This window comes from Musca vetustissima, unplaced genomic scaffold (assembly GCF_032173495.1).
Source record: "Musca vetustissima isolate MV318-11 ecotype Yass unplaced genomic scaffold, APGP_CSIRO_Mvet_v1 utg43627, whole genome shotgun sequence".
NCBI lineage: Eukaryota > Metazoa > Arthropoda > Insecta > Diptera > Muscidae > Musca > Musca vetustissima.
Genome location: NW_026885891.1, coordinates 1 through 16776, shown reverse-complemented (window position 1 = coordinate 16776; position 16776 = coordinate 1). Strand labels below are relative to the sequence as shown.

At 35.2% G+C, this 16776-nt stretch overlaps 1 protein-coding gene across 1 annotated transcript in view; it reads left to right on the top strand.

The window, feature by feature from the left end:
* The window catches only part of LOC133333191 (octopamine receptor Oamb-like), a gene marked incomplete at its 5' end in the record, with an annotated part of 58642 nt that extends 44501 nt beyond the window's left edge, over nucleotides 1–14141 (top strand). Inside the window, one exon of the mRNA XM_061541521.1 lies at nucleotides 13035–14141. Within this exon, the coding sequence (XP_061397505.1) occupies nucleotides 13035–13999 (965 nt within the window). The remainder of the gene's footprint in view (nucleotides 1–13034) is intronic.
* Between the last annotated feature and the right edge of the window lie 2635 nt (nucleotides 14142–16776).

Sequence of the window (16776 nt, the reverse complement as noted above, 5' to 3'; positions counted from 1 at the left end):
TTTGATAATGTAACTACTATTTTCAGAACCGAGCTGACAAGTATAATTTTTGGTTTATTTACTCATCAACATAAATAATATTCTACCAAAGATAATCAGTTTCCTCTTGAAGAAAAAATGTATTATACTTATAATATTTTTTAAATCCTGCAACAATAAACCAGTGAGGAAAGTACTAAAGTTGGGCGGGGCCGACTATGTGATACCCTTCACCACTTTGGGTATATTCAACAGATGAATGCTAACAGACGTCGAATTCTGCAACCTATACTAAATTTTTCATTTGTTCAGATATAGGTTTGCTTCTTACAATGGGACAAAATTACCTAAATTTGCGTCAATTTTGTGTGAAATCGACCGAAAATATATATGTAGAAGCTATATCAAAATCTGAACCGATTTTAATGAGAATGGCAGAGGTTAACTTATATTAACTACAGTTTATTGTACAAAATTGTGTGGCAATCGGACAAACTTTGGGTCTTTAGTGCACAATTTACATAAAATCGGAAGAAAAAATATATATCAGCTATATATATAATATTTGAACCGATTTTCAGGAAATTTTACACACATCACTCCAGACACATTTCAGTACACCATTGCAAATTGTGTGCAAATCGAAATATGTATAGGGACTTTGGTATACCATTTACATTAAATCGGACGAAAGTTTATATAGGAGCTATATGTAAATCCAAATCGATTTTCACGAAACTTAACGTGCACTATTCTAGGCTTAATTAAGTACGCTATGCCAAATTTCATACAAATCGAAAGATATATAGGGACTTTGGTACACCATTTACCTTAAATCGGACGAAAATATATATGGGAGCTATATCTAAATCTGAACCGATTTTCAGGAAACTTAACACACATCATTCTAGACCCTATTCATTACGCTGTGTCAAGTTTCGTGCAAATCGAAAGATATATAGGGACTTTGGTACACCATTTACCTTAAATCGGACGAAGATATATATGGGAGCTACATCTAAATCTGAACCGATTTTCAGGAAACTTAACACACATCATTCTAGACCTAATTCATTTCCCTATGCCAAATTTCGGGCTAATCAAAAGATATATAGGGCTTTGGTACTCCATTTACCTTAAATCTGAACAGATTTTCAGGAAACTTAACACACATCATTCTAGACTTAATCCATTTCGCTATGCCAAATTTCGGGCAAATCAAAAGATATATAGGGCTTTGGTACTCCATTTACCTTAAATCGGACGAATATATATACGGGAGCTATATCTAAATCTGAACCGATTTTTCTCAATTTCAATAGGGTTCGTCCTTGGGCCAATTAAGTGGCATGTGCCAAATTTCATCCAAATCGGATCATAAATGCGACCTGTACTTTGTTAACAAAAATACATGGACGGACGGACAGACGGACATGCATAAATCGACTCAGAAAGTGATTCTATGCATATTCTCAAAAGGAACCATGGGTATATCTCGATTATTTGTGCCTGTTACAAACATATGCACAAGACATAATACCCTGTACCACAGTGTGGTGAAGGGTATAAAAATGGACAACATTACACCGGTTCATTTTAAATTAAAATCATAAATATTCCTATAATTACCATACAAATTATAATTCTTTCTTTCATCGGTATCTCTAACAGGTTTTCCATAAACACCAACAAAAAAACCCCTTAATGTCCTCAATTTTTTATTCAATGTTGCCTGGAATTTTTTTCTTCATATGAAAACAAATTCTTAGATATTTCCCTTAAAAAGTCACCCTTAATAGCATTGCTTTACTATCTGCTTGAGGTTATTAAACTCTAAACCCTCAGAAATTACTTTTTTTTGTATAATGATTACTTATGAACAACAGCTAACCAAAAAAATTCTAAAAAGTTGTTAATGTAATGGCATTTGGGTCATTTCCTTCCGCTCTTCCTCTAGTTCATAATAAATATTATACTCGGGCACGTGATATAATTGGCGTGGAGTTGCGTGCGTAATACCCTGTTATCAGTTCCTTATTGTTATTATTTCATTATTGCATTTGAGCTGCTCATATAATTTTTGACCAAAAATAAAATTTTATTATTAATAACATTACGAAATTACACATTGAAATACCGAAATGTGAATGGCGTTAAAGCTTTTTTACCCTCTAATATAAAGACACTCAAATCTGAAGTCCTATAGAAGGAAGTATGGTTTAGATAATACAAATGAAACTATGTGAACATAGCTCCCAATGTGAAAGGTAATTAAAATTCCTATTGGAGATGAAAGCCTTAGTGAGTTAATGAAAAACCCAGAATGAAAAAATCGCCATAGGTTAAAGTTCGGAGATATGATGTGATCATTTTTTGCTGGCGACTCCTGAACTTATACAGAGATAGTTTCATTTACCAGAAGTATTCGACTGATACACCCCATATCCGAACATGAACTAAGTTTGGATGAAATATTACGATGTGCAAAGTTTGGATGAAATCGGTTGCTTCTTTCGAGAGTACGCACCAGACAGCCCACATTAACAATAAGTCTGAGAGTTGCTCATATGATTTTAGGTGGGGTCCTCAAAGACCATAAATCAATATTTTAACTTTTTTGTAGTCTTTTCTCGAATTTACTCGTGTCATGTTAACCCCAATATTTATGGATTGCACTAAATAAATTCAGTATCCATTTTTTATTGTGAGGAACTTTCGGATCCGTCCGAATTTTTTTCAACATTTTTGAACCGCATATTCAGATAATAAAACCAGTTTTGGTACCTTATATGCTTATCATTAAAAAACTAATAAACAAATACGCTAAACTTACTTTCTTAGCTGGCTTGTGACAGAACTTTGGTTCCATAAGCCGAACTTTAAAAAAAATCAAGGCGCGTCGGTCTTTTGCGCAGTTTTTCCACTTTCCATCTTATTCGTGGCCTTCCCCTTCTGCGTGAACCATTAGCTGGTTCGCTTTTATATGCCTTTTGAGCTGGGGCATCTTCATCCATTCTCACAACATGACTTAGCCAACGTAGTCGTTGAAGCTCAATACGTCTGACAATGCCGATGTCCGAGAATATGTGGTACAATATTCTCGGACAATTTTTCTCTCAAACACTTAAAGAGCTGCCTCATCTGCTTGCGTAAGTACTCATGCTTCAGATGCAAATAACGGCATGGGTAGTATCAGCGTATTCTAAAGTGTGAGTTTGGTCTTCTTGTTTCTAAACTGCTTACATAGACCAAAGTTGCATCTGTTGCCCAACATTATCCTTTCCCGAATTTCAAAACTGATGTCATTAGTTTTAATTATGACGGTACCAAGGTAAATAACATCTTTGACTACCTCGAAGCTGGTTAACTACCGCAGTTGGTCCGAGTGTACTGGACGTCTTGCGGGTTGATAGTCTTATTAATTTTGCAGGAATGCCGAACGCAGATATGGCTTTAAATACCTCTGACCAGATAGTACTGTTAAATGCGGTAACAGTCTATGCGGAATAGGTGGAATGTGTCGAAGTGTTTTTCGTTGGTTTCCAGGATTTTGCGCAATGTGAAAATCTGGTCAATGGTGGATTTGCCAGGCTTGAATCCGCATTGGTATGACCTAATAATGTCATTGACCAATGGCTTCAGTCGTTCACACAGTATGCTACATAGCACTTTATATGCGATGGGAAGGAGACTTATTCCTCTTGACTCCTTTTTTTGTGCACGGGACACATGTTGCTGAGGTTCCAATCATTAGGCATGCATACTTCTAACCACACTTCTAATTGTACTTCTAATTGTACTTCTAATTGTACTTATCAGTTGAGGCATGCTCCTGATCAGCGCCTGACAACCGGCCTTGAACAGTTCGGCTGGTAATCCATCGCCACCTGCTGCTTTATTGTTCTGCAGCCGATGAACTGCTACTCTGACCTCATCTTAGCTAGGTGGTATACACACTATACCGTCATCTATTATTGGTTCTGTTGTATTCTCTCCATCGCTACTATTTCATACCAGAAGCTTTTCAAAATGCACCTTCCAGGTCCTCAACTGTATCTGTCACTAGGTTTCCTTCTTCATCTCTACAGGAGAATACGCCTGCCTTCGGTTTTGTGTTTATCTCGTTGATATAATGATTTCATTCGGCCTCCTGTACATCTCGATCTGAAAATACGTTTCTCCTCTCTCCTTTTCTCCCGATAATTCTCCATCGCATTACGTGCTTCTACTGTCTGTAGGGTTGCCCTATACGCTGCGGTTTTCACATCAGTAGCAATACGACACTCCCGATCGTATCACGGGTTTCTTGATGTTGGTCTTTGGAACCCACGTGTCGCTTTTACTGCAGTTTGTAGCGAGTGGGAAATTCTCTGCTATTGTGTTTCTATATTATCGGCACAAGGAGTGCTTTCATCAAGCCGGTGGGTAAGTTGAGCGGAGTAGGCTTCTGCTACATGTTGGGTTTGCAGATTTTCGGCGTCGAGTTTAGATCGCAACTTTGCTGCTACATTAAGACAAATTTCGAACATTGGCTACTACAAGGTAGTGACCGATATTCGTTCCTCGGATCGATCGAACATTTAACTTACTAAAATGAAATATTATCGGTTTTATTATCAGAATCCGGTTCAAGAACTATTAATAACATTACCTAGCAAGCGAAAATCTAATGTCAAAAATTTGGACATTGTTTACGTTTTTATAATGGAAGTCAATTCACAGTAATGGATTTTCACAGCAAAGTTGAGAGACAGTCGATATAAGGCCATCTCCCTAGATGGCCTTATTAATAGGCCTTGATATTTTGTATGAACAGGAAACTAGGTCGTAATCGTTTGTATGGGTCTTCTAAGTGGAGCCAAATCCAATGAAATCCAATTGTTCGTGGAAGAATCTTCTGAGAAATTCAAGCTTTCACACATAAAAAAGTGGACATGATGGGTCATCCCCCCATAACCTTTTTGTGGATTTTACCTTCTGAGATCGTGGAAGGTGAAAAAAGTCTTCGCATATAATGTACAATATATATATATATATATATATATATATGTTGGTATATATCAACCGATGTTGGTATATGAAATCATTTTAGGATCTTAGATGTAAAATGACCTTTTCAAGGTCTGTGTTTTGGGATCACCCATTATTTACACCCATAATTTCGGGTTAATATACCTGAACTTTGCTATTATTCTATTCCCAAAGAATTAAAGACCTCCGGACATAATTCTGCTATCCAAGCCGATCATCATATCTCGACTAGCTGAAACGATCGAGACATGTGTGTCTTTCCGTCCGTCTGTCCATTATAATTTGTAAACATAGTACATGTCCCAGTTATGGACCTATCGTCGTGATATTTTGATATTATGTCCGTTTCCAGAAAGAGAATACATCTATTCTTTATTTTTGTCTGTTTTCTGGTAGCGGAAAAAGGCCCGGCTAATGAATAAGCATGGCTGTTTTCATAATGAAGATCCAGTATTTAGCTGGATAAATAGACCAAGACTTTTGTGTGAAAAATTACTTTGCGTTGTATGAAGTATACACTTATGCCAAAAAGCATTGATCGGAGAAGTTGGCAGTATATTCGAAAAGACTGATTTGCCCAAAAATTTATAACAATTATATGTATGTATAGGTGTTATAGGTGTTGTACAAAAATATTTACGGGTGTTAAGATATTGTTTAGTATTACCTCTACCACACTAAAAGGCGTATATGAACCGCTGAAATTCTACATGAAGTTCCGCTTATGTCCGGATGCCTATAATTTTCGGTCAGATGATACTTAGGTAGGAAATAAACCAAAAACTTTACTTTTGTTTAGTTTTCTAGTCACTCAAAGGGAAGGGGTTCTGACAACTAATAAGAATGGCGATTTTGATAATGATCCGTCAATATTTAGTGGATTATATAATTAAGTACTTTTTGGGTAAAATAAGAAAAATTTAATCATATGGAGTAAACATGGAACGTGAGTCTCAAAACATGTCAGACTAAGAAATACGAGCTGTTAACAAATATCGCCAAACACTACCTAGGCTAGGAATATAAATCTGAAGAATATTAGAATTATTGTATATATGATACTGCTCAGCTCTTTATAATATAATATTATAGCTTTGTGCAGCCCCAAAAGTTTGTAACGCCGCGAAATATTGGTCCTAGACCCACCTTTAACTATACCGATCGTCATATCTCGACTAGCTGAGTCGATCTAGACATGTGTGTCCGTCCGTCTGTCTATTATAATTTGTAAACACGATACAGGCCACAGTTATTGACCAATCTCCACGAAATTTTGCATGTAGGATGGATTCTGGCCAATGACGACCCCTATTGTTTTTGGTAAAGATCGGTTAATATTTAGGGGATGAAATGGACCAAAAACATTATTTTTGTCGGTTTTTCTGGTCGCTCCAGAGGCCGCAATTATGGCCCAAACACTGCGAATTTTTGCATGGAGAAGGGGATCGGGCCAGAGAATAAGCATGCATGTTTTGATAAAGATCGGTCAATAATTAGCGGGTCAAATGGACCCTGACTTTTGTGTGAAAAATGACAAAATTTTCAGTCTACGGCGTATATATTTACCCCTGAAGGGCATAGACCCGAGAAGTTGATACTATATCCAAGAGGAGTGGTTGACCTTTAAATTGATGCCAATTATATTGTCGTATGTACTCGGATGTGGGAGTAAAACTATAGCCACAATTGAAAGCTGAACGTCACAAAACAACCCACGGTGAAGGGAATCTGCACAAGTAATTAGAAGGGCTGCAAATATCGCAAAATATTGCCCAAGCTCAGAATATAGAACCACAGAATGTTATATTTTCGTGGAAGTTGTGTAGGGTATCATATGGTCGGCCCCGTCCGAATATACTGCTCCGCTCACTGGTTTTATTTTGTGTTTTCCACAAAACTGTTCAACAGGGGTATTATAGCCTTTTTTACAAGTTTTTATCATTATTATTAATTTCAATTATTTAGGAATTTCATTAATTTTCAATAAATGAATACCAATTACTTTAAAGGAACCAACCTTTTCCTCGACAATCCCTATTTCCATATAAATTATGAATAACTTCACACTTAGTAAAACTTCCCCGCCCCATGCTAATTATCTAATACGAGTAATTGAAAAATTCTGTCATCGTTCAATCTTAATTTATTATTTCCTCAAATATCAGATTTCTTATTCATAAATTACAATTAATATTTCTCATCACATTTCCCCTTTAATTATCAACAAGAATTTCTCCATAATTATCCAGCCATTTTCTTTAAAAATATTTATCCCTTTTCCAGTGTAAATCATATAAAATTTAATAGAAGTAATTAAATTGTTTTTGAATGTGTTTATTTAATTTCAATTTTTTTCAATTCAATTATTTCCAAATGAAATTTCATAATTGAAATTACACTTGAATAACGACGATTATGATGTTGTACTAGATGATGATGAATTACATTAAGAAGTCGTAGTAGAGTGTCGATAATTCTTTGAATTAATTACAAAACAACAATAATAATCATAACAACAACAACAAAAACTTTTATTATGTTTTGTGAAAAGAAACCAACCAACCGACAGACAGACAAAAACAACCACAAACACAACAAGGCCAAGAGACATAATGACAACCACAGTGACAAGTACTGTCAATTAAGTTTACTGAAGAGTTAGGAAATTATTTAATTGATTCGAGGAATCAACTTCAGCAACTACGAAATCGTCTAACAAAAAGTTCGTGGGTGGATTTCTATTTGAGTTGGTTGTTGGAGGAGAGCTAGAAATTAAGTCATTAAAAAGGAAGATAATATTGAGTAGGACAATGATTTAAGGAATGATTATTACACCGATATAAATATAATGTTAAAGATTCGGCCAATGTCTTGGAGCGGAATTCTTTGTAGGAAATAAGTTCAGTCAGTATTCTATTGAGAAAATAAAAATTGGACAACAAGTGGGGAATATACTATCACCTTTGCCTTGTGTGAAAATTATAAAACGTCAAATATTTCAAGAAGGGTGGGATGATTTTTGTTCTGTAGCTTATCAGGCTTATAACACTGGACAACAAAATTCTTGGACGGTGGGACATTCCAAAAAGGTAAAGTCAATATATGTAATTATTTATTTGTGTCGTGATGATTTTTTTGTTGAAGACCCTATAGTTCATGAGGAACAACCTTCTTAACTACTTAAGAGATCCAACATAACCTGCATCATATAAAGAGGAAAGCGTTTCATTATTCTCTTACGTGGTTTGTAGTCAAAAATTTTTTGTAGTAAAAAATTTTCTAAAAATCCAATTTCATAGGTAATTTCATTTTAAAAATTCTAGTTAATACGAGAATAACGTTGACATTTTTCGATTCGGACGTTCCTGTGGTCGGAAATCGTTAAAAAAGGGGTTTCTTTAATTACAAAATTTTGTCAATTCACTTTCTCATCCCTCAAACCTTCAAGTACTTATATACAAAGTTACAAGACTTCAAGGCAATGTACGTCCATATGCCAGCCGGTTGAAAATCTTGAAAATTTTAAATCGACAATGGGAGGTTCCCCATAAGAGAGACTGACTCGCAATGTTGCACTTGAGATATCAAGAAAACTAACGCCATTAATTTCGATAGCTTCTGCTATTTATGAAACACTGTAGCGACAAATGGTCATGTAGATCAATGGGCTGCAATTGGACGACTGCAAGGAGAAGCTCGCATCCAGGAAAACGAAGCTTCAAATATTCGAGGCATGTATAAAATTCTGCTACATCACAGTGGAATCTGGCTTGTGTCTAACATCATCAAATAAAAGCTACAGATATTCATACTTCAGCATCATATGCAGACTATTCTAGTCCAACACCATAGGTGACGTAGAGATGTGGATCGTAACAAACCAGGAACCCATACAAATACAGGAAATGGGAATGGATTGGCCAAATACTCAAGGAAAGACTAAACAAACAAGGGACGTATTCGGGTGGTGATGGTAATAGCGTAGAAGACGACGGCATATTCAATAAGAGAGGTTGGACTTAAAATTAATACCAATTATGTTGCGGTATGTACTCGGATATGGGATTCTGCTGTTGTTTAATATTACTAGGAAATTTTGCTTGTGGTTCGGGTTGTGGTCAAGGATGACGCATTTTATTTTCAATGATGATCAGATGATATTAAGGAGGTAAAATGGACCGAGAACTTTATTTATTTATTTTTTTCAAGTCGCTATTTACGATAGAATTATTAGCCGAACATCGAAACACATTGCAAGGGGAAGTGAATCCGTAAGGGGTTTTTATACCCTTCACCACACTGTGGTACAGGGTATTATGTCTTTGTGCATATGTTTGTAACAGGCAAAAGGAAACGAGATAGACACATTGTTCCTTTTGAGAATATGCATAGCATCACTTTCTTAGTCGATTTATTCGTCTGTCTGTCCATGTTAAATTGTAAACAAAGTACAGGTCGCATTAATTATTCGAATTGGATGAAATTGGCAGAGCTCATTCATTTGGCCCAAGGACGAACCCTATTGAAATTGGGAAAAATCGGTTCAGATTTAGATATAGCTCCCATATACATATATTTTTGTCCGATTTAATGTAAATGGTGCACCAAAGTCCCTATAAAACTTTCGATTTGCACGAAATTTTGCACAGCGTGCTAAATTAAGATATATTTTTGACCGATTAAATGTAAATTGTGCACAAAAGTCCGAATATATTTTTCGATTTGCACTAAATTTGGCATAGCGTACTGAATTGAGTCTAGAATGATGTGTGCTATGTTTTCGTCCGATTTTACATAAATGGTGCACCAAACTCCAAATGTTTGTCCGATTAACACAAAGTATCAAATTGAGACTTGAATGGCGTTGTTGCGTTTTGTTGAAATTGGTGCAGATCCAGCCATAGCTTTCATACACCCGTTCGAAATGGGTGTCTGATTGATATTACATTTTTAACAATGTAAATTTATCATAGGTTGCAGAAAGACATGAGTATGTTCCTTCGAGGGAACATTGACATAAAATTGTAAGGATACGTATGTACAATATACCCAATTGGTGAAGAAAAAAAAATATTCGGAAAATATGCCAGTATAAAAAAGAAGAGCTATTAGCCTCTAATCGGTCAATATTGTCCAGTCTCAGAATATAGATCCTGGACTATATTTAGAGTTTGAATTTCGTCGTAGTTGTCTAGGGTATCATACGGTCGGCCCCGTCCACTGATTTAAAACTCTTTTTGTAAATAAAACAATATAGGTCAATATAAAGATCCCACTTAATTTCCACTTTAATTGATACACCTCCAAATTTAGATTTTGAACGCTAAAAAGGCATGTTCTGCCGAAGAAACTCTTTTACCCTTATTTATACTTGATGTAAGGAAATGAAATTAAGCCCTGACGTACTTACTTTGTACAAGCGGAATCATCACCACCTGTGGGTCGATTCACTATCAAAATTAATCAATTCTCAAATCGATATAATATTATAACGACAAAATAAACAATATATTAATTCTATAACAGTTTTTAACAACAATTGTTAAAAATGTTGTTAATAAACAACAACAAAAAATTCGAAGTTAACTTGTCGACAAATATTCTTCAATATTGAACATGCTTTGTTTTGTTCAAAATTTGTATGTATTTCGTTTTCAAAATGTTCAAAATTAAAAGCTTTTTAAAAGTTTATTGACAATTTGTCTACATTTTTACAGAATAACATTTTCGTTAAGTGGCCCACACACGTCAAACATGTGCGTTCGATCGGTGTGAATCGAAGCAATGTTTTACGTGTGTGGTACGGTGTTCGCACCGTTTTGCCGGTGCGCACACCGATCGAAAGAAATTAAAAATTTTTAATTTTTCGTTTTGCGACGCGCACATATTTGACGTCTGTGGCCTGGTGTGTGGATATTTTCTCATTTGTTGAGAAATTTCGTGGAGTGCGGATCAGCGGACAAATGCAATACATATGTATTTGGAAGATTTTTGATGTTTTTACACATATTCTACTGTGTGGCAAATAAAAATGTTTTTCCCGGAATAAAATAAAAGTATTTAATACATTTACATTAAATAAAAATATTTCGTCTTTTTTCCGTCATCACTATCGCGATCCATCTTCACGCTTCAAAAATAAATATGAAATGAAGTTTAATGGATCCGTTTGACGTGTGTGGGCTAGGAGCTTCACACCGATCGAACGCACATTTGTTTGTTTTGTTGTTTTTACAATAACAAAAGAAAATTAAACAATATCGAATGTTGTTAAAAGTTACCGAATAGGCCTACTGGCAAACATTTTGCTTCGAAGCGCGTCTTTAACGTCCACATTTTGTTAAATTTGGCTCGTCTTTTATGACCCATACGGTCGATTGCTGTTTTGTTTCGAGATCATACCAAAATATCCACGAATTGTCAATTATGACAACAAATAAATATAGGCAGCCTTTTTTAGATCGTGATCAACGAGAAGAAAGTTTTTTATGATCAGGTGTTTATCTCTATCTCATGGTATGTCACATGACGATCTCGTACTGTTGTGTCTTTTTTCGCAGTTCTTTAGGATGGTGATTTACCGCAAAGGACACATTAAGTCCATGACTTCCATTTAGCAGCATGCAGATTTTTTAAGTCACTGTATGTAGTTTTTTCAAGTCACAACACATGATCGCACCCCAAACTTTCAATGTTAATGGCAAATGACACCGTCAAGCAACATGAATTTATGAAAGTCCTCGTAAATATATAGATTTGAAACTTTACGCATCTACCGTAACGTTTTCGGAATAAAATTCCCGCAAGTGGTTTTCCACATATTTTCTACGTCATATCATATTTTGATTAATGAAATTAGAATAGTATTATATCATTACAAGAGCCTCAAAGTATGCTCTGGATCTACATTTAATATACGCCTGAAAATATGCTTTGCATTTTCGAGGGGTGATATTGAAGGACATATTTTTTTGTAGCAAGCTTTCGTGAAAGGTCATTCGAAAGGGCAAAACCAAAGTTATGTTAACAGTTTTCTAACCTTTGATCGGACAAAATTTGTTTTGCACAGGTTATCTACAAAAAATCCGGCGTTCCATAATTTTTAATTAACTGACAAATTCTCACTGCTTTGTCTTTCTAGCAAGAATATACATTATCATATAACTGATATTTATCGTGAGAACATAATATTTAATAAATAATTGAGCATAGCAATGTATTTACAGCAAACCGTCTAAAGGTGGGATTGCTACAGGGTTGAATTAGTAAAAATTACACGTGCTCCGCATTAAATGAATCATAATATAATTTTCTAGATCCAGATTATAATAATCATATTTTCAGCAAGTCGTTTCAATTCTGAACTCCGTTCATTTCTGTAGAATTTTTACAATACAAATATATTTTATCCTCTGTTTATCCTGAAAATGGTATCCTAAAAGTATGCTTTGTTTTTAAATAATATCTCATTGGAAAGAAGAATCTGGTTTCTATATAAACTATATCGCTTAGTAAGGGAAAACCCGACCCAGAAATTGAATATATGCAGCTGACGAATATTTAAAGAAAGAAATATCGCACTTCTCTCTTTAGTTGTTACGCAATATGCACACATTAGAACAGGCAGATTCTATAACTCCCCCTCATTGATAAGTAAGTAAAATTCAAATAATATTAATTTCCTATGTCGCTCACGTATTAACAAAATTAAATCATGAACTTGCACATGGAATCATTGATAATAAATGTTACTGATGCTGCCGCTGACGACGATGATGATGACGATTCTATGGCAGCTTGTTGTTCCGAATCGAACTACAATTGCAGTTAGTCTTTATGTTTTATTTAGTTGTGGTGCCACAAACCAAACAGATGCCATTGAATATTTACATTTTGAATATATCATCATGTCCTTATTCTCTGCTAGCTTCTATTTAGCCTTCATTAACATGTGTTTCCTTTTCTTGGTAATGTACTGATTTTCATCTTCTTATTTTTTTCTTTTCTCCACTTTGCATTTGCAGGTTCGAAGGGCATTGGATCACGTTTCGATGAACAACGTTTGACACTGAGAATACATCGTGGCCGTGGCTCTAATCAACATGACTCCACACACAGCAACGGCAGCACCCAAAGCACAACAACGACCCTGGGCACCCCCTCGCCCGAGCGCATGAGTAAATACTCCACCCGCCGATTGCACAATCACGATAAAATAAAGATTTCCGTCTCGTATCCATCCAACGATAATATATCGGAAATGGCCCAGCACGTACACGAGACGGGTAATGCCAGTCACAGCCATAATCATCAGCATCATCATGAACGTGGCCGTACGGCATCGGCCAGCGGAGGCAACATGCTGTTTGCCGTCCATTATGGCACCCAAAATGGCCGTGATTGTACCGAGACTCAATTGTACCGGCATCAGCATCATCAGCACGGGGGCAATTGTTTTCTGCAGGTGGGCAAATCGATGCCCGATATGATGCGGAGAAGTTCGAATAGCAGTGATAACCAGCAAATGCTGCAAACGAGGCCGAACAAGAAGATGGGCAAGCGTAACATAAAGGCCCAGGTGAAGAGATTCCGCATGGAAACGAAGGCTGCCAAAACGTTGGCCATTATTGTTGGCCTCTTCATATTCTGTTGGCTGCCATTCTTTACCATGTATATTATACGGCCATTTTGCCAGGACTGTATCGATCCGCTGCTCTTCTCTGTACTCTTTTGGCTGGGCTATTGTAATTCGGCGGTGAATCCCATGATTTATGCCCTGTTCTCCAAGGACTTTCGTTTTGCCTTTAAGCGTATCATCTGTAAGTGCTTCTGTTCCGGTAAATCGATAAATTTAAAAACGTCACGACGTGGCAGTGATATGTCAGCCATACGCATTAGGGGACGAACGCCCAGCATTACGCCCAGTGCTGCGGCTCATTCGTTTGGTGATGAATCGGAATTTCATCACAGCGATCATGAGCACAGATGACCATCATTCGGACCCACCAATTCCAGTTCACAGAATAGCTTGGGGGTCCGAAAGTCCAGTTTGAAAGTTCCTGTTTATGAGATATGCCATCCATTGGTAATGGATATTGGCGGCGGCGGCGGCAGTGGTGGTGGCGGAGTTGGCAGTGGGAGCAACTCCCTGTGCAGTAATGCCAATGGTAAACGCACACCATTGTAGCCCTTAATGGAAATGCAATGTTTCAGTTCGTCGTCAAAGTCGAATAACTGTGGCGACGAGGACGACGACACAGTTACAGCCGCCGAAAGCAATAGTCGTAGTGTTAGTATAAAAACCTTATGTAAAGAAAGCAAAAGTAAAAGAGGCAGGGCAATACGCTTAAAGTAAATAATATAGAGACAAAAAACCAACAACAACCAAAAAAAAAAAAAACAACAAGAAAAAAAACAAATGAGAAATAAAGGGAAAAAACAATTGATATTTATAGAAAGAAAACAAAGAATTAATTAAAACTGTGTATGTATATGTAAGTGTAATTAACTAAATGACAAACTTAATTAAGAAATTACATTGCATACCGCCTACTCCTCCAACCCCCACCCTCCAATTTGCTATTAACCCTTCTTCGATAGAGTTGCTTTAAAAAAAAAACAGGGGGTTTTATGTTTGCAATTTATTCTTCTCCAATTCAAACGAACGAACTGTAATAACCCTAATTTTTTTGTTGTTTTACTATTTTCTATTGTCGTCAATGAAAAAGAAGACGACGACGAAGAAGAAAATGACACCATATTTATTATTAGCTATTATTAATGATGATAAAAAAAACCAACAACAATAACAACAAAATACACTAATTACAAGAAGAAAAACTCTTAACTAGGGACAAATATTATTATAACTATTATTAGGATAATACAATAACAACAATTAGCTTAATGTTAAATATTTTGTATAAATATTAAATTAGTTAATTAAATAATAAATATAAATAGTTATATATAATTATAAAAAAATTAAATAAATATTGTCTTCGAAAGTGTTATATTTTTGGATTTAAAAACTTATTAAAAACTAATTACAAAAATATATATATTTTTTTTCAATTCAGAGTGAGATTATTTACTGAATAGAAAAGCTGCAGAAAATTTAGTGATATCACTTCAAGTGAGTGGGATTTACGTAAATTTTTAAATCTAAACAGCCAAGTCCTTATTCTTTGGATTACCATAGAGAGAGAGAGAGTTTTGGAAGTGGAAACCGGTATGAATTTCACCACTATAGATGCTTCCACATAACAAAGCTTCTGGTAAATAGATCCTGGCATATTCCAACCTGAGATTTATCACTTGTAGTTTTATTACTTTAAAGATCCTAGCCCCTCTCGTCAAACAGAGTGGATGTTCATTTATTTTCCAAATCCCGATAAAAACTTTACATAGACGTTTAAGTTATCCCTGTTAAGATAGGATGACAACGTTCTATTGGGGATGTGCCTAGTAAATCTGGCAATGTATATGGTCTCAGAAGAAACAATTTCCGAAAATACCGATGACAGATCATCAGAAAATTCTAGGCATATCATAACCAATTTTTGTAACCTAAATAGTTTTTATACCACACACCATAAGGTGGTGTGCATATTATATGTGTCATACCATTTGCAATACCTCGAAATATTTACCGGATATCCTACACAGTTTATATTCTATCAGAATAATATTCTATACCAATTTATAAACGTCCGTCTGTCCGCTTGTCTGTTGAAATCTCAACAGAGTACGTATTAAATAAGAGAAAACCTTGCTATTTTGCAAACACACACAATACTACCTCTCCTAGACATTGGAAATGTGACATATCGGCCCAATCGTTTATGTATAGCCCCCATATAAATGTAGTCCTTAATATTCTGATTTTGGCGGTTTTTTATTGACTGTACTTTTGTATTTTGGTTCTCATTTGTATGTCAATCATCCTATTAAAATATAATTCTAAATTTCGATAGTTTAGATAAGTTTTTCAACGAAGTTTGCTGAATGTTTTTATGGTGGAAGCTCAAGATACAAAATCTCTCTCTATAAAAGGCAACCAGATTTTGAAAATGAAAATGGATGACAAAAACATATATATTTTTAATAAAAATAATAGTATGTGTATAAAAATTGCATTTAAAATTTTTATAAATATATAAAATGAGTTAAATGTAATTATGTACGACCGGGCCAAATTTTTGGTCCGAAGCGAATAATCTTGGGATCTTGGGATCAATGTTTTCCTAGGATATTTTCAAAATTGAGTAAATTATAAAAATATATCACATTACAGTCAATCTGGTTGCAAAACGTGTCTAGAAACTATGAAAATACCAAAATTCAATAATTAATAATTGGAATAATTAGAACTCAAAATATAAAATAACAGATAATTCGGTTGGACAAAGTGTTTAAATATCCTGAAAATAACGATAAGGTGGATAATATGGTTTCCCCTGCCAAATTCAGACCTATATTCTAAATATTTCAATGAAACTTCATAAAATGTATTTACTAATTTGTTTTAATTTACAAAAGTATATATTGATCTAAGTTTTCAAAATGACAGATTATAGAAAAAGATAACAGATAGAAGACATACATTTTATAGATGACCGTCAGTTAAAATAGATGATTGTGCTATAAAAAAGAAGACGTGTGGTCACCGTACCCTATCAATATCATTGTGTAAACCATAAAACCATGCCCTTTTAGGTATTTTGATTTTTTCCAAACCCAAAAGTTATACCAAAACCAGTGAGC